Raw genomic sequence first — 16,695 nt, forward strand, 5'->3', positions numbered from 1 at the left:
ACAGTACACATATGCTTAGAGAAAGAGGAGTGTGGCTCCCCACCTTTCTTTGCCTGGGGGGAGCTCAACTGCCCCTTCATTCTTGGCTGTGCTGTGAAGACTCACGAGGTAGGAAACACTGAAGAGGGAGTAGCAGGAGAAACTGATGCTTTTGTCACAGAGTTTCTGGAGTTCCCAGCATTTCCTGCCAATAGGTGGAAAAACACCAACATGTAATGAGGAAATACGAGGTGTTTCCAGGAAGATCTAGTCACCTAAGTGAAAAAAAGTAGCTATTTCACCCCATTTCCTCATGGAAAAGTAGCCATACAACAAAGCACATCAACTAGCACTGTCTGCTGAGCGATAAGGACTGGACAATGAATTGCCCACAGAGGCTGTAAATGAAGGTCAGGATTGAGTTACATTAGCAGAGTATCATGAGCCAGTGGCCTTTGCTATATCCATTATGTGAACACTGAATTTCACTGATGCCAGGTATCAATATTTCATCTCATTAAGTTCACCCACATATTATGAAAGCTTAAAACAAACTGCTAAAATAAAGAGGTTAACTCGAGAGATCATGTCAATTTCAGATTTTATTCCTCTCCATGTCAAAGCTTTATGCATGGGTAGGTGATTACTAAAATAATGAGGTGGCATTTGATTTCCAACTAAATGTTTTTCTTTAGCCAATTCCACAAATAGTCAGAACTTGTGAAATAAAATTCTAGGCATAGAAAACAAGATAAAAACCCTCATGAAGTTCAAAATGGAGACAGGTTATTAAGCATATCCATTTCTTACATTTTAATTTATTATCTTTCAGAAAACCTGGACAACTGTATACCCGTTGCTTCTGCCACCATTAATGATAATGAATAAAAAATTACACAACCTGCCAAACTGAACTTTTGTACTTGGAGGAAAATATAAATTCTACTTCTTCTGAACAGAGAAAACTACAGCAATATCGCAGTGTGCTGAGACAAAAATGCCTTATGACTTTCACACTGCTAGGAGTCACCTGGCATCTTCTTGTGATTCCAAAAGAAATTTAAGTTCAATGCTATTGTAGGTACAGAAAGTCTACAAAATTTTTTGTACAAGTACTGAAATCTGTGAATAAGGTTTTAAAAAAATCCAGAGAAGTTTTGTAGAGTTCTGTGTCCTGCCCATTCCAAATCTGTCTCCCATTATGCAGTTGGCTGAGGTACTGAAGATTGACTTGGTACAGCTGTCAAGAGTACATTCTCCAAGGAAACAGTAGAATCTGTATAGTATTGTAATGCAGCATTGTACCCTCTCTGTTGTAAATATCTGATCCGTCCCTGGTCAATCAAGAGTTTACAAAGACGACCTATCTGCTTTCGTTCTTCAACAGTAAGTAGCCTAGCTCCAAAAAGAAAAACCATGAATTAGTCAGCACAAATGGTTCAAGATCAGAAAAGCTGTAAAAACTGTAACTGATGCACTTCAATGCAGATAAAGTGTGACTGTTTTGGAATAAGATTTTGAAGACTATTATGTCACTTAAATTTGCATGTACTACAGATGGATATGTTTCTGTAAAATGAGCCATTCTGACATTCTAAAATGCTTAATCTTTCAGCTATAAATGACTGTCTAATCCATTATTTCTGCCTTCCCCAAGATGTCTACATGCTACAAATAAAAAATCACCTACCCTTGCAGACTATCAGAACTGCACTCAATTCTGTTGTTTACTTGGTCATGTTCTTCTGTATCACTGCTTTGGTCTTTGCTCTTTGCATCAATGGTAGAGGCTTCAGTGATGGTTTCTTGCATGCCACAAGTGGCCCAGCTAGTCATTCTCTGAAAATAATTAAATTCCACTGGCCCAAGTCCCACTGTTCTAAAGAACTCTTGGCCTACATAATGCTTCCACTGACACCTGTGGTGGCAACACAGTGCAATAACAATTCCAGCTACAGGATTCCAGTTTTCTGAAACATTCTTTCCACTCCTTTCATCAGCAAAATTGTTAAAAGCTAGGTCTGTTTTATCACTCTTGAAACGTTTAGGTGAAGGGTCTTCATTTCTTTCATCATATTGGGTTGCGTAACTTTCAACCAAACATCTCAGAGCAAGATCTGTGAACAAACAACTATGTTTTAAAAACACTCTTGAACAGTGTGCTGCATTTATACACAAAGATAGGAAAGGAACTTTCCTCAAAAATAAGGGGAGGATAAAAGCACTTTATAAAGTAATTCCAAAAGCAACAAGTTGATAAAGTTTATTTAAATATTGTCACGTACTTTAAAATGAAATGAATTTATATATTTCAAGTTCAGTTTACCAAGTATTAACGTATTTACAAAATCACAATAAACCCACTGTGACACTCTGTACCTCAAATAGCAACCTGGAGCCCCCATATTCACCACTCTGATACAATGATGACAAATTTTTTGTACAATGCATGCCTTGTGAAGTATAATTTTAAAAGTCTTGATCTGTTACACGAACATCCTGTTTGGATTGTATGTACTATCATTTTATGTGAAGTTATAAAGTATTGCTATATGTGCTAATGAAATATGTTGTGAAGTTTGTAGATGCCTACAGCTGGCCTTTCAGTATGGACAAAGGAGCAACAATCACTGGCCAGACAGGTGTTAACAGCTCATCAAGAAAAATCCAATATCCCAGAGGCTTCTCAGAGAAGGCACATATGCAATGGAGACTGCCTGACCCCCCACATCAGCAAGGATCTTTCGAGCAGCTGGAAGAAGGTACAAAAAGAGACAGTGACATCAACACTTGGCCTCTTCGCCCCCATCAAATCTCAATCATCTGGAAGACAAAGACTTTGAACTAGGGAGATTGGTCCCAGGCTGGAAGGGAGTCCAGTCTGTGAATTGAGGAACTGTAAGCTGCCTGAAACATATACTGGGGTGAGAAACTGCTTGATTCAAATCTCACTTAGTTTGCTGAAGTTAGAATTTAGCCCGTGTTTCTATTTTTATTTCTTAGGTAACCAACTTTGATCTCTATGCCTATTTATAGTCACTTGAAATCTATCTTTCTGTAGTTAATAAATCTATTTTATCTAAAACAGTGCGTTTTTGGTTGAAGGGCTTGGGGAATTTTAGCGCAGCTTAACAAGGGCCGTTGCCTGTCCACTACCCTTTTGTCGGAGTGGGGAACTTATTAATTAGCTTTCGCTATCCAGGGGAATCTTAAGCAATGTAACATAGGATATTGCTGGGTCACTGACTGGTGTCTCTCTCTGTATGATTCATGAGTGGCTCAGAGAGCATAATACAGCTGGGTGTGGGGCTCCAGATACTGATGGTTGAGAGATCACAGTTACTGCAGGGGTGTTGCAGCTTGTCACTGACATAGCTTTGTGAGAGACAACCCAGGCTAGAGAGTTAAGGTGACAAAGTGGTCCCATGGTTCCAGGTTGTACCTTAGGGATCCTGTCACAATCATCTGACCTGCTAGTGATCAATACTCTTGAGAATACTTGTTCCACAGGTCATTGGGAAAACTTCAGCTCCCTGGCCTTTTTATTACAAGAGGACGTTTATGTAGCAGTTTGACGGAGAATTAAAGCACACAATCCATTTACTTAAGAATTGTAAATACCATTACAAAGATATCATGGTTAGCATTATCTCAACAGAATGTATATAATATATACACACAGTATGTCATACCTGAAACACCTTTTCCCACATACCTGGGATGTAATGCTGAAAAAAAATTAATTGGCTGAAAACACCTTGGACAAGTTGAAAATGATCTCACTATATTATAGTATTCAAGTTGTCCACGACATTTTTAATCAAGTTAAGTTTTTCCAACATTGTTGTCCAAACTTAGGACAGTGAGAAGAAAAGTACTATGAAAAACATGCTTCTGTCAGTTTAAGAACACAATTACATAAAACATTCATTCTTCATTTTGCTGTGCACAACAATTAATGTTTATTTCCATCTGGATTAACCCCTTTGCTGCTTGCCATCATCCAAGTAGTGTTCCTCTGAAATCAATGGATATTTAGCACACAGTAGGCAGCAGTTAAAGAATTAGACGGAAAGAAGCACTGTATTATTCAAGAGGATTAGAATCAGCATTCCACTTTGTAGCTGCACTTGACAGCAATACATTTGTATAGTTCATACCTGTTGCAGCACCACATAAATGCTTTCCAATTCCTACCACAGGAAGCTTTTCTTTTTTAAGAATAGGTACTTTATCTGAAAGAAACAGAACCTGGATTACCGGAGCTGGACACCATCTTGCTGGGTTATGTCATTCCAGTACAAGTAACTGAAACAATAGGTCAGAAAACTCAAGTAAAATTCCTCCCTCAACACCTTTATTATAAAAAAAACTTCAACTGTCTGCATCTCCAAAGGGTAGCTAGTGTTATATCACACAAAAAGATAAGATGGAAACAAAATACAGTCCAATTTCATTAACTGAAAGGAATAGCTATATAGTATGTTTAAATAGCATATTTAATTTTTTCTTCTTTATTTTTAAACAACTTCAAATTGTACAAAGGGAGTAAGTTTAACTTAAAAAGGGACTTTTTAAAATCATTCATTGTTAGCACCTTGGAAATAAAACTATTTTCCTTTCTGACATGTTCCCTTCTAGTCTACACACATTATATTATGTTCCTAGTACAGCAAAAGTCAATGCTTCTCTTTGTACACCAGTACAAAAGCAGAAAAGTACAAAACTCTGAAAATAGTTCTTGCTTACTGTGGGGAGTTCAAGCTATTTGTGGTATGTCTCCTCAATAAATAAATGAATCAATCCAATCAGTCAAGACTTTATTTAGATGTAAGATAATTTCCTAATAGACAGCAATTCAAAATCTGTCAAATACTAAAAAAACCCCCGCAATACTCTAGAAGATACCATTCATACATTGCAGGCCAACTTGATCCATATATTGAATAGTAGTAATAATCTATATCTATAGAGCCTTCCAGCTATAGATCTCAATGCAGTTTACCAACATCAATTGATTTAGACCAGGGATCGGTAACCTTTGGCATGCAGCCTGCCAGGGTAAGCCCCCTGGCGGGCCAGGACAGTTTGTTTACCTGCAGCGTCTGCAGGTTTGGCCGATCACAGCTCCCACTGGCCGTGGTTCACCGCTCCAGGCCAATGGGGGCTGTGAGAAGCGGCAGACAGCACATCCTCGGCCTGCGCCACTTCCCGCAGCCCCCATTGGCCTGGAGCTGCCAACCGCGGCCAGTGGGAGCTGCCAACCTGCGGATGCGGCAGGTAAACAAATCGTCCCAGCCCTCCAGGGGGCTTAGCCTGGCGGGCTGCATGCCAAAGGTTGCCAGTCCCTGATTTAGACTCACAATATACCTCACAAACGGGGAACTGAGACAGAAATTAAAACCATGACCTGTTCCCATTAAAAACTTTGGGAGCAGGACTGGGCACCAAGCGACTTGCCTAAAATCACAGTGACAGCCTGTGGCAGAGTTGGTAATAAATTCCAGGTTTTTGTATTCTTAGTCCTGTGCTTTAATAAGTCCATCTGTCCTACCCTTGGTTGATTAATATTCTCATGTAACTTTCTAATGTTAATTTACAGTAAACCAAATGAATGTACAGTTTAATAAGAGAAGACAAATACAAGATTAATATTAATTACCTTTTTAACATGCTACAATGTACTATGTTCCTTCAGTATGCACACCACATTAGCAAACATTCTTGCTCATTATTTATAAAATGTTACTCTCTGTATTCTTTTGTCCCTCTACATATGCCATTCATAATTGAAGTTTCAACCATCTGTATGGCCCAAACATACATTATCTAGTCATGAAAGATATACCTTTAAGGAATTAAGTGACTTTGTGGTACCAAAACAAGTACAATATATACTACAACTGTGGTATACCAGATGGGAACAGAGTCACCCGTAGCCCAGAGAATGGGTCCAGTTAATAACAATATAAGGAAAGGCATGGAGATACATATATATTTTGCATGAAATACAGGATCTAAATCATGCTGGCAATACATTAGATTACATTGGTTAAGCATGTGGTAATCACTTTTATCCATTTAACCAATGAAAGTTCTGTTCATCACCATAAACCACCCACTAAACTTAATACAACTTCTTTTGAGTGTGGTATTGCAGAATCCCCACGTGTTCATCGTTAATAAGGACATCTGAGACTTGCCTCACTCAGTAATGATACTTGTATCAAAATACAGCACAGCTAAAATACACAAGTAAAAGCATCTAACCCTGAAACTGTTAAGGCTTCCTTTTATTTGGTGATTCTGACCCAAAATAAAGTCTTATAAATTCAAGATAACTTGTACACATATTGTTAGAAATTATATAATACCCATCTAGTAACTGAAAAACAAGTCCAACATAAAAATGACCAAAACACCGAGAAAAGTCTTCTAAACATTAATGCAATTAACCTATACTTAGTGTAAAATTTTCCTGCACTCTGGTACTACACAATCAAGTTTTTAAGCAACCATCTTAGTATTGCTGAAAGTTATACAAGCCAAGTAGCAACTTACTTAAACATAAGTTCTGGATATCAACTTGAAGCCTTTCAAATATGTAGTCTCTTTTTCTGTGTTTACCATCTACCTGTGCAAATAGGATATCACATTATTAAGACGTGTTCGGCACCTAACTAATAAATAATTAAAAGAATGTGCTAAGGTTATTAATTTTTTTAAAACAAAACAAGCCCCTTTCAAATGAACGCTAACATTTTCAGCATCAGCTAGCAGGCATCTTGCACCCAAACTGTGTTACTGGTATGACTTAAAACTACAATAAGGACCAATTAAATTTTTCAAGGCCCTTAACTGACAAATATATACATTTTCACCTTTCTTTTAAAAGGTAACCAGACTTTCTGAGAAAAAGCCACATTTACCAACAATTCCAAAAATGAGACTTGGCCAACTCCACAATGGACTGTCTTACCTTGAATCGTGTAGTTGCCCTTTCAACAAGCAGAAAGTGAACATTTGCAGCATCTTGTAAGGCAATATCAACCCAGTGAGACAGCTTTCCTCGTCCAGCTCCAAACTCAATAAAACATCTTCCTGGCCCAAGCAATTGTAACTTTTCCATGTTACCTAAAATGGAAGCCTACAAACGTCAAAAGATTATTTATGAACCAAGCCAAATATACATTCTGTCTGATGACTTCTGTGGGAAAAATGCTAACTTAACACACAATCAACAGTTTCTCCCATAGCTCTTATTGATTAAATAACCATGCTGCAGAATGTCAACATCTCTTTCATGAATGCAGAGGTAAAGATGTTGTGGATCCAGAGTGCAGAGGAAATAAGGGCTTCCCTGCCTCCATGGCATCATCTTATCCTTTTTCTAACACCCACAGAATCTTATCCACTGGGTTTTAGGGGTAGAGTTAGGGACCAGGCATACACTGGGGTATTGTTCTCAGCTAATCCTTGGAAAAGTCACATGGATGTTCCACTGGACTTTTGTGAAGCATCACTCCTGCAGAGCTTTCTCTGTAGCTACTGCAGTTGTATACATAGAGTTGTGCTGAAAGGCGCCAACATGGCAGTGCTTAGGGCATTAGCCTAGCACTTGGGAGACCTAGGTTCAAGTCTCTGCTCTGCCAGTAGACAAGTCACTTAGCCTCTCTGCACCTCAGTTCTCCATCAGCAAAAGGGAGATAATAGTACTTCCCTACCTCACAGGACTGTTATGAGGACAAATTCATTAAAAAGACTGTGAAGCACATTGAGATCAGGTGATGGAAGCACTATATAAAAGAGATAGGAATTACTATTATTCCCATGGACCCTTTTGCCCTTATCATTCTCTGGCTTCCTTTCCCAAGAATTCCAAGGATTTGCTGTGTTGGAAGTCCTCACCCCCCACTCACTCTGTATCCATAAAAATCTCTCCTACTCAGGAGCACAATTCCCTAAAAATATCATAAGGCAAATCTCAGAGTTTTCTAACCTCTCTCATACATTTTCCATGAGAGGGGATCATCTAGTCTCATGAATGAGGAGAAGACAAGCTTGTTAGGTATTTCAGAATAAAAATAAACTTCTCTTACTAACACTTACAATTTCAAAGCAGTTATGGACAATGTAGGGGCTGACACAGTCCAGTTAACTAGGATTTTTGGATAAAGGCAATTGAATCCATAGTGTCCACCATGTAGCCCTAAATTAGTTAATAGCAATTCTGTTTATCTGAATGCCAGTTTATCTGAAACTTTCTAATACCTCCCTCCCTCCCCAGGCCATTTGCATAAACAGGAGTGTACTATTGATAGACTAATACTTAAACTGGTAGCATGGGTACTATCTGGAACTGTGACAAGTTTCCTTTACGTGAAATAACTGGTAGTATGGATTAGCTGGAATCCATAATAAGAAAACTACAGTAAAAACCCTAACCGATAGCTATTAGTAAGGCAATGGCCATACCTGTTGTTTCAAGTGTTTTAAAGCAGACTCTCCATTCTTTGGGTCGTTTAAAGCTTCTTGTAAGGCCTGATGGGACAGCTTTTGATCCTTAAGTATTGGCTTTATACCTGCATCAAATGGAGAAGTACTTTTCATAGATTCAATTAAAAAGGCCACCTCACAACAATCTGGCTCCCACCTGCATACTGAAGTGACTGCATACAGTACTTAGTATGCAAAATATTTGACTCTGAAGACTCTTTACAGAATTAGCATGCTGACCATTTGAAACAATAAAAGTGAAAGGGACACTATCAAATAGTTCAAGTCCACAAGTTGACATCTCAAAATTGTGCTAATCTTATAGGTAACGTCCTTCAAACTCTAAAAATATATTTTTGTTTTTAATCCAACACGTGAAAATTTCCCTATCTTCTGCCATCAACAAAATAATCTACAACAGGGGTTCTCAACTATTTTCTTTCGGAAGCCCCCCAACATGTTATAAAAACTCAACGGCCCAGCTATGCCTCAACAACTTTTTTCTGCATATAAAAGCCAGAGCCGGCATCAGGGGGTAGCAAGCAAGGCTATTGCCCAGGCCCCACACCAAAGGGGGCCCCCAAAAACTGAGTTGCTCAAGCTTCGACTTCAGTCTCAGGTGGCAGGGTTCAGGACCCTCAACTTCAGCCCCACATGGTGGGGCTTCAGCTTTCTGCCCTGGGTCCCAGTGAGTCTAACACTGGCCCTGCTTGGTGGACACCCTGAAACCTGTTCATGGCCCCCCGAGGGGGCCCCTGACCCTGGTTGAGAACCACTGATCTATAACACAAGCGTCATTGCTCTCTTAATGGTTTAGAAATACCAGTTTACTAATAAATGCTTTTCCCAGAGATGGGCTGTCATCACCTAATGATAGTGCACAAAGAAGAATGTAAAACAAAAGTCATTAATTTCATTAAAAACAAAATTAACTTTTATTCAAAAGAACAAACAAGATTGAGATGGGGAAAAAATACTAGCTAACAGTGTCATGTAGGCAGTTCTTTAACCATTACAAGATTTCAATTTCAGATCACATCAAGTGACAAAAATAAGTACTCCTATTAATCTCTTTTCTTTTTTTAATCCTGGAAGCTATTTAACACTAAAATAGCCATGAGGTATTTGATCAACTCTGCAGAAAGCAATTTAAAATATTTCAATATTAAGCAGACTCACCATTACTTGCTTTTTTCAGCTTTCTAATTAAGTCCTCTAACTCTTCTCTAGACAGGGAAGAAATTGGCAACTGCTGGAAAAAAAAAATACAAAAAACAAAATGGTTCTCCTCGAATTTTATCTATTTGTTCCTTAAAATAAAAGAGAAATGGACTCACCTGTTCATCAAGTATTTCTGTTGCGTCTTTTAATCCTGCATTAATATCTTGAACAAAGTAGGCCTTAATAATGAAAAAAAAAGCATGAAAACCAAGGAGACTCTAATACAGACTGAACAGCATGTAAAGCAAAAGAATGCTTCACAGTGTGTTTACAGTCATTCACCTAGCAAACATCAAATAATTACAACTGAAGAAAGCAGTTCTGAGAAAAGATTCTCTCTCTCACTGTTTCAGGACCCAACTCTGCAAACACTCTCCAATGGGTGTACTGCTTACTAGGGTGATTAGTCGGATAGATTTCAATGAGACTAAGCACTCTAGCAAGCAGTACAGTAGTAATGCTTCTGCAAGGCTGAGTCCTGTCTTGTACTAGCACTTTGCATCTTATTTGTACTATAAGGATCGATAATCAAAGGAATTTCTCTTTCAAGCAGTTGTTCTTTAAGCTTCCTGATCATTGACATTTCATATATACAGGCATATTTTAAGCTTTATATAGTCAAACAGATATGTTGGCAGCACAATATTCATCGGGAAGAAGTACACTGGCATCTGGATCACTGAATAGATATCTGAATCCAGTTCTCAAATATGGGCAAAAGCCACTTAACGTCACGTAGCCATACAAGGAAATCAAGCCAGGCTTTTAAAACATGGTAGACTCTTTTGTTAAAAAAAAACAAGCGGCCTTCTTAGCACATACCAGAAAGGAAGACATTTAATTTCATGATCAAGCATGGGACGCCTACCTCAGTCAACAATATTATTCAGGGATGATAAATATAAGAGTAGAGCTGACTTAATATTTTTGGTTGTTGTATGCGCATCTAGTTCAACTAACATAATCTTACATCAACCCCAATACTCAACAGAATATACAAGATCCATTCACAGCAGAAGTCATAAATCATTAATTCTAGGGGCCTGGTGGGGCAATACTCCCCAAGAACATTTTTGGGGAAAGTTAGTTCAATGTGAGTGCCTGGACAGCACTTCCATTCCTGGCCAAAAAAATTATCTTAAAGTAAGATCACAAATTTACATACAGCACTGGAAGCATGCATAAAGCATCAGGCATCGATTCATTTAATCCAGTACTTAGATAGCTTCAGTTTCTCCCTATTATTAGGCTCTATATAAGGACTACTACTCTCTGAGTTGAGTCAATGATAAATTCTTTCTACCACTGGTCCCATGTCTCCTTGGGCTTTGGTGTCTCCCCTCTCTCTTACCCACACAGTGCATAAGTCTGTGATGCCAAGAGTTGAGCTTTTGGAGGAGTCTCCTGAGCACTGCCATACAGGAACAGACTCCCCATGCACCAAGTCTTAACACCATTTGTTCCTGTCGTCCCTCTGTCTGTACAGAGTGTCAAAGGAGACAAATTTCAGTGGTGTTGCAACCATACAGCCAGAGCAACACTCCAGGCTGCTCCAGTGGCAGCCATACTGATCTAGTATGGGACGACTGCTTAAAAAGGGCATGGCCCCCTGGCTCTGCAGCCTATGGAACTTTGAGCAAATGCAAAAACCTTGGATGTTTGACCCTCCTCCACTCCAATCTGTGCCACTGCTTAGTTTATACTGCTCTAATATACAGTTATATGGCTTTCTGGAGAAACAGCATTTAATTTACATCACACTTACAGGCTTCGGCTTCTCTCTTGAATTACACTTTTTTAAATGCTTTTGTAATTGATCTTCATATACTGTGCTAAAATCAGAGAAAGAGAAATAAGCAACGACAGTCACAATTTTAACAATGAATACACAAATGTATTTAAAACACACTTACTGTTTTGGGTCAAGTGGGCATGGAATTCTTTTCCTGTCATTTTCTTCCTAGTGGGAAAGAAAATGTTTATTTCTTTAGCACAATATTATGGTGCAGTTAATGTCCTAATTTTAGAAAATCTGTCTAGAAACGTGTCTGTGGGTCACAAAAATAAAAATCTTTGTCAGCCTTGATTTATTGGAATGAGATCAAATGGAGAAATGCATGGTTTATCCAACTGAAACACACTGTGATTTAATTGGGGGGTGGATGGAGGAATGTTGTGCAAGTGAAGGCCTTAATACATCACCAAGCCCAGAGAAGCAGTGTGCCCCTGATCCCTTGTGACAGGCCGTAATTATTCTACCTACACCTTCTGGGGTTCTAGCTCGATGTCAGGCTCTGCAGAGGCCAGCAGTGATTTCTCAATAAGGTTTTCAAGAAGGGGACGTCGCCTGAGGATCCTGAAGCGATGAGTAACTAACAGCATAAGAGATTTAGCAAATAATTCAAAGCACAGAAAAGTAGGCAGAAGAGAAGGGGGACAACACCCCTCTCCTCCCCCGGCTGGGAAGCTATTGAGGAGCTGGCTTAGAGGCTGACACCCCCACTGCCAACCATCACTGCACGCACGCTCGGACTGCAGCAGCAGCCCGGGGTCCGGCGGAGCAGCGCGGCTTGCGCTGGCTTTGCCGTCGCCAGGCCTAGCAGGGCACAGAGCGGTCAGCTCCAAGGGCCGGGCTGGGCACGGTCCTCACCAACCTGCGGGGAAGCCCGGCGAGCATGGCCCGTCTCCATGGGGCGCGCTTTGGGGATACGTGCCAGCCCCTCCCCCAAGCGAGTCCATGGGGGCTATAAAAGAGCCCGCGGGAGGAGGACTCCCCACCCCTTCCCAAAGCCGAGGGGCCCAACCACCCCCTTCCCCGTGACCGGATCCGCCTGCCTGGCAGGCAGTGCCCCGGGGCAACGGCAGCGGCGCCCCGGTACCTCCTGGTCTCCGTGTTCCCCGCAGAAGCGTCTCCCCTGAGCCGGGATCATCTTGCAGAACCGCTTCTTCCGCTCCACGAAATAGCCGCACCGTCCGGGCACAGGAGTCCGCAGCCCCTCGGCCGCACCCGGCTCAGCTGCCCGCCTCTGCCCGCTCCCGACCGCAGCCGGCTCGGCCGCCATCTTGCTGCCCCGCCCCCCGCGGCAGCCGAGCGCCAAAGTCAAAGCGCAAGATGGCGGCGGAGAGTCTGTTCGGCCGGTTGGTGCCGGTGCAGGTGAAGTGCCAGGGCTGCGAGGACAGGTGAGAGCCGGCCCGGGGGGGCTCGGCCCTGCGGGACCCTGGAGCAGCCCCCTGCAGCCAGCCGCCTTGGGCTGGGGTGAGAGGCCGGCGGGGCTGAGCGTTCAGCCCATCTCTGTAACATGGGCGGCCTCTGGCCTTGAGGCTGCTCGAGCCCCCCCTCCCCCCCGGCCTCTAGGGACCCGTCAAGGGGCGCAGAGCAGCTGAGGGTACCCTGGTTGGGCTCCGCAAACAGCGCCCGCCGCTAGGGGCAGGGAGAGCCCTGCAGCCCTTCTCTGCAGCCCGGGCACTGTCGCACAGTCCCAGGGAAATCCTGGCTCTCTGCGGGTTTATCCATGGCCTGCAGCAGGGCCAGGAGCTCATCACCACCCGGGGGCTCAGTGCGCGGGGAGTTTCCGGGATTGCCATGGATTCTCTCGGACATACATAAACAGCGCAGCCTGGGCAATCCCGTCTGATCGCTGTCGGACCGCGCACTGCTGCTGCATTGGCATTTCCAGGATGTCCCAGTGTGTGCTGCTGAGTGCCTGGCTTGCAGACGTTTAAGGCGTTTACAATCGGAAGCCCAGAGCAGATCTGCTGGAAACTGTTCTTCTTAACTCTAGATCTGTGGTTTTCAACCCTTTCTCATTTGGGGACTCCTAAAAAATTTCAAATGGAGGTGCTGACCTCTTTGGAAATCTTAGAATAGTTTGCAGACCCCCAGGGGTCCATGGATCACAGGTTGAAAACCACTGTTGTAGACAGATCCTCTGCAAGCTCATCCTCAACCCAACCCCACACCCCCAGATGGAGATCACATATTCTCTCGAGAACCATATTCTCTCGAGAATCATCCCCTTGTACTTTTGGAATGATCACCATTCCACTCAAACCGGAACAACTACTTAAAGCTCCTAGCTGAAGTGTTGTGATAAGATAGTATTAGCTGTTTTTCTCAAAAAGAACAAGGAGTACTTGTGGCACCTTAGAGACAAACAAATTTATTTGGGCATAAGCTTTCGTGGGCTAAACCCACTTCATCCGATGCATGCTGTGGAAACGACAGTACTTTTCACTGCATGCATCTAATGAAGTGGGTTTAGCCCATGAAAGCTTATGCCCAAATAAATGTTAGTCTTTAAGGTGCCACAAGTACTCCTCATTCTTTTTGCTGATACAGACTAACACGGCTACCACTCTGAAACCTGTTTTTCTCAGTTTCCATGCACAGTGGTACCTGGGGAATGAGGAGGTGATGAAGGAATTTATTCTCCCCAGAGCTTTTCCATCCTAAAATCCAGGAACCTCTTTCTCAGGCCTCCCCAACCAGAGGTCTCTGAATGCACTGGTTGGGAACCAAATCCATTAACTAGCACTTACCTTGTAGGATGTAGTAAGTGAGTTCCCAAATAATGGGTTTGGCTGATGGTGTTTGGAAAAGTCAGGCTAAAGCTTCAACCTTAAGGAAATGCTGTCAATTTGAAATATAGTCAATTTCAGAAACTTAGGCCCAGTCTAGAGAATATATATTTTTGTATGTAATTTCCTAAGTTAAAAACAACAACTTGAAAGCAGAAATTTCATGACCTGGAATCACATTTACACCCAATATGGTTCATCAGCAGGGTTAGAAACTATAGATTCACATTACAGTCTTGTTTCACTTAGTCTAACAGTAGTAACTTGTAGAAGTAGTAGGTTGTTATACTCCATGTGGAACAGCCATGAGAGGGTGAATGATAGACACTTTGCCAGTGGGTTTCATAGATATTTGCTAACAGCAGAAGAATGCTGAGACTCAGGAATCTTGAGTTCCATCCAGGTTCTAGAGAAGAGTATACTCTAGTGGTCATAGACCAGAGGTGGGCAAACTACGGCCCGTGGGCCACATCCAGCCCACGGGACCCTCCTGCCTGGCCCCTGAGCTCCTGGCCCGGGAGGCTAGCCCCTGGCTCCTCCCCCTTTGTGGCCCTTCCCCCGCAGCCTCAGCGCGCCACCGGCGCAATGCTCTGGGCAGCGCAGTTGCAGAGCTGCGACCTGACCTGGTGCTCTGGGTGGCACGGCTGTAGTGTTGCCAGCTATCGGTGCTCCAGGCAGTGTGGTTAGAGGGCAGGGGAATTGGGGGTGATAGTAAGGGGGCTGGGGGTGTGGATGGGGTCAGGGCGGTCAGAGGGCGAGGAACAGGGGGGTTGGATGGGGCAGGGATCCTGGGGGGGGGCAGTCAGGAAGGAGAAGGGGGGTTGGATGGGGCGGCAGGGGGCAGTCAGGGGTGGGGGGTCTGGGGGTGGTCAGGGGAGCAGGGGGTGGTGGATGGGGCAGGAGTCCCGTGGGGCCATCAGGAGACGAAGGGGGTTGGATGGGCAGGAGTCCGGGGGGAGCCATCAGGAGGCAAGAGGCAGGGGGTCGAATAGGAGGCGGGGGCTGGGCCATGCCTGGCTGTTTGGGGAGACACAGTCTCCCCTAACCGGCCCTCCATACAATTTTGGAAACCCGATGTGGCCCTCAGGCCAAAAAGTTTGCTGCCCCTTCATAGACCCTTCTGCCTGTGTCCCTCCCCTCCAACCTGTCTCTGTCCCAGGGTTTTCTTCCTGGCCCATCCTCACTACTGTAGCTCCTTGGCTTTCCCTCCTCCAGCTCCTAGCCAGTCTTAGTCTTTGTCTTTCTCCTATCCTGACTCCCAGTCTCCCTGCCTGGAGTCCTCATGCCAGTCTCCTTGTCCCAAACTCACATTCCCCCAAGTACCTCCTCACACATTCCCAGCTCCTAGGGTTGCCAGGTGTCCGGTTTCTGACCAAAACGCCCAGTTGAAAAGGAACCCTGGCAGCTCTCGTCAGCACCGCTGACCGGGATGTTAAGTCCAGTTGGCTGCGCAGTGGGCTAAGGCAAGCTCTCTGTGTGCTCTGGCTCCGTGTGGTTCCTGGAAATGGCCGGCATATCCGGCTCCTAGACGCAGGGGTGGCCACTGCGGCTCCATGCACTGCCCCTGCCCTGAATGCTGGCTCTGCAGCTCCCATTGGCCGGGAACTGTGGCCAATGGGAGCAGTGGGAGCTGTGCCTTGGGGCGGGTGGAGCGCGCACAATTGCCTGGCCATGCCTCTACCTAGGAGACGGATATGTGGGCCAATTCTGGGAGCCGCCTGGGGTAAGTGCTGCCTGGCTGGAGTCCACCCCTTCCCTCAACTTAGCCCTGAGCCCCCTCCCAGAGCCCTCATATCCCCTCCCGAACTTCAGCTGCTGCCCTGAACCACCTTGCAACCCAAACCCCTCATCCTCAACCCAACCCCACACCCCCAGATGGAGATCACACCCCCTCCTGAACCCCAATCCTCTGCCCCAGTCCTGAGCCCCCTCCCACATGCCAAACCTCTTGGCCAGAGCCCCCTCCTGCACCCCAAACCACTCATCCCTGGCTCTACCCTAGAGCCTGCACCCCAGCCAGACCACTCACCCCCTTCTGCACCCCACCCTCCTGCCCCAGCCTGGTGAAAGTGAGTGAGGGTGGGGGAGAGCAAGTGACGGGGGGGGGGGGGGATGGAGTGAGTGGGGGCGGGGCCTTGGAGAAGGGGTGGGGCGGGGAAAGGGTGTTCAGTTTTGTGCAATTAGAAAATTGGCAACCCTACCAGCTCTCTGTCCCAGACTATTACTTCCGCTGCCCCACTGTGGTCCAGCTCTAGTCCCCTCTGCATTTGAGCGAGGCAGCTTCCTTCTCCATGCTGCCTGGGCACCAGTATGGGGAGTACTGGAAACATCTGAGTCTTCCTCCTCTCTGTTCTTGTGCCTGTTACCACTGGGACCCACAGCAATTGCAAAGAAAGTCCAGCACATTGTGTATGGCAACTT

The 16,695-nt window shown here is 44.1% G+C and overlaps 2 protein-coding genes across 3 annotated transcripts in view; one reads left to right on the forward strand and one right to left on the reverse strand.

Annotated features, from left to right (window-relative positions):
- Positions 1–563: 563 nt before the first annotated feature.
- On the reverse strand, positions 564–13,186 carry TRMT13 (tRNA methyltransferase 13 homolog). Of its 2 annotated transcripts, none has more exons than XM_073356949.1 (11): positions 12,576–13,186; positions 11,610–11,656; positions 11,462–11,528; positions 9,813–9,875; positions 9,655–9,724; positions 8,455–8,561; positions 6,959–7,126; positions 6,541–6,613; positions 4,140–4,214; positions 1,670–2,096; positions 564–1,374 (listed from the first exon to the last, which is right to left on the reverse strand). In XM_073356949.1, the coding sequence occupies exons 1-11, from the start codon at positions 12,756–12,758 to the stop codon at positions 1,179–1,181; spliced, it is 1,476 nt and encodes a 491-aa protein (XP_073213050.1). In that variant the 5' UTR covers positions 12,759–13,186; the 3' UTR covers positions 564–1,178. The 2 variants fall into 2 exon arrangements, with proteins under 2 accessions (XP_073213050.1, XP_073213049.1); XM_073356948.1 differs by having other exon boundaries at positions 9,655–9,727; positions 12,576–13,184.
- The window catches only part of SASS6 (SAS-6 centriolar assembly protein), a 30,451-nt gene continuing 26,127 nt past the window's right edge, over positions 12,372–16,695 (forward strand). Inside the window, exon 1 of the mRNA XM_073356937.1 lies at positions 12,372–12,876. Within this exon, the coding sequence (XP_073213038.1) occupies positions 12,809–12,876 (68 nt within the window). The 5' untranslated portion in view covers positions 12,372–12,808. The remainder of the gene's footprint in view (positions 12,877–16,695) is intronic.

The sequence above is a fragment of the Lepidochelys kempii genome, chromosome 8, assembly GCF_965140265.1.
Source record: "Lepidochelys kempii isolate rLepKem1 chromosome 8, rLepKem1.hap2, whole genome shotgun sequence".
NCBI lineage: Eukaryota > Metazoa > Chordata > Testudines > Cheloniidae > Lepidochelys > Lepidochelys kempii.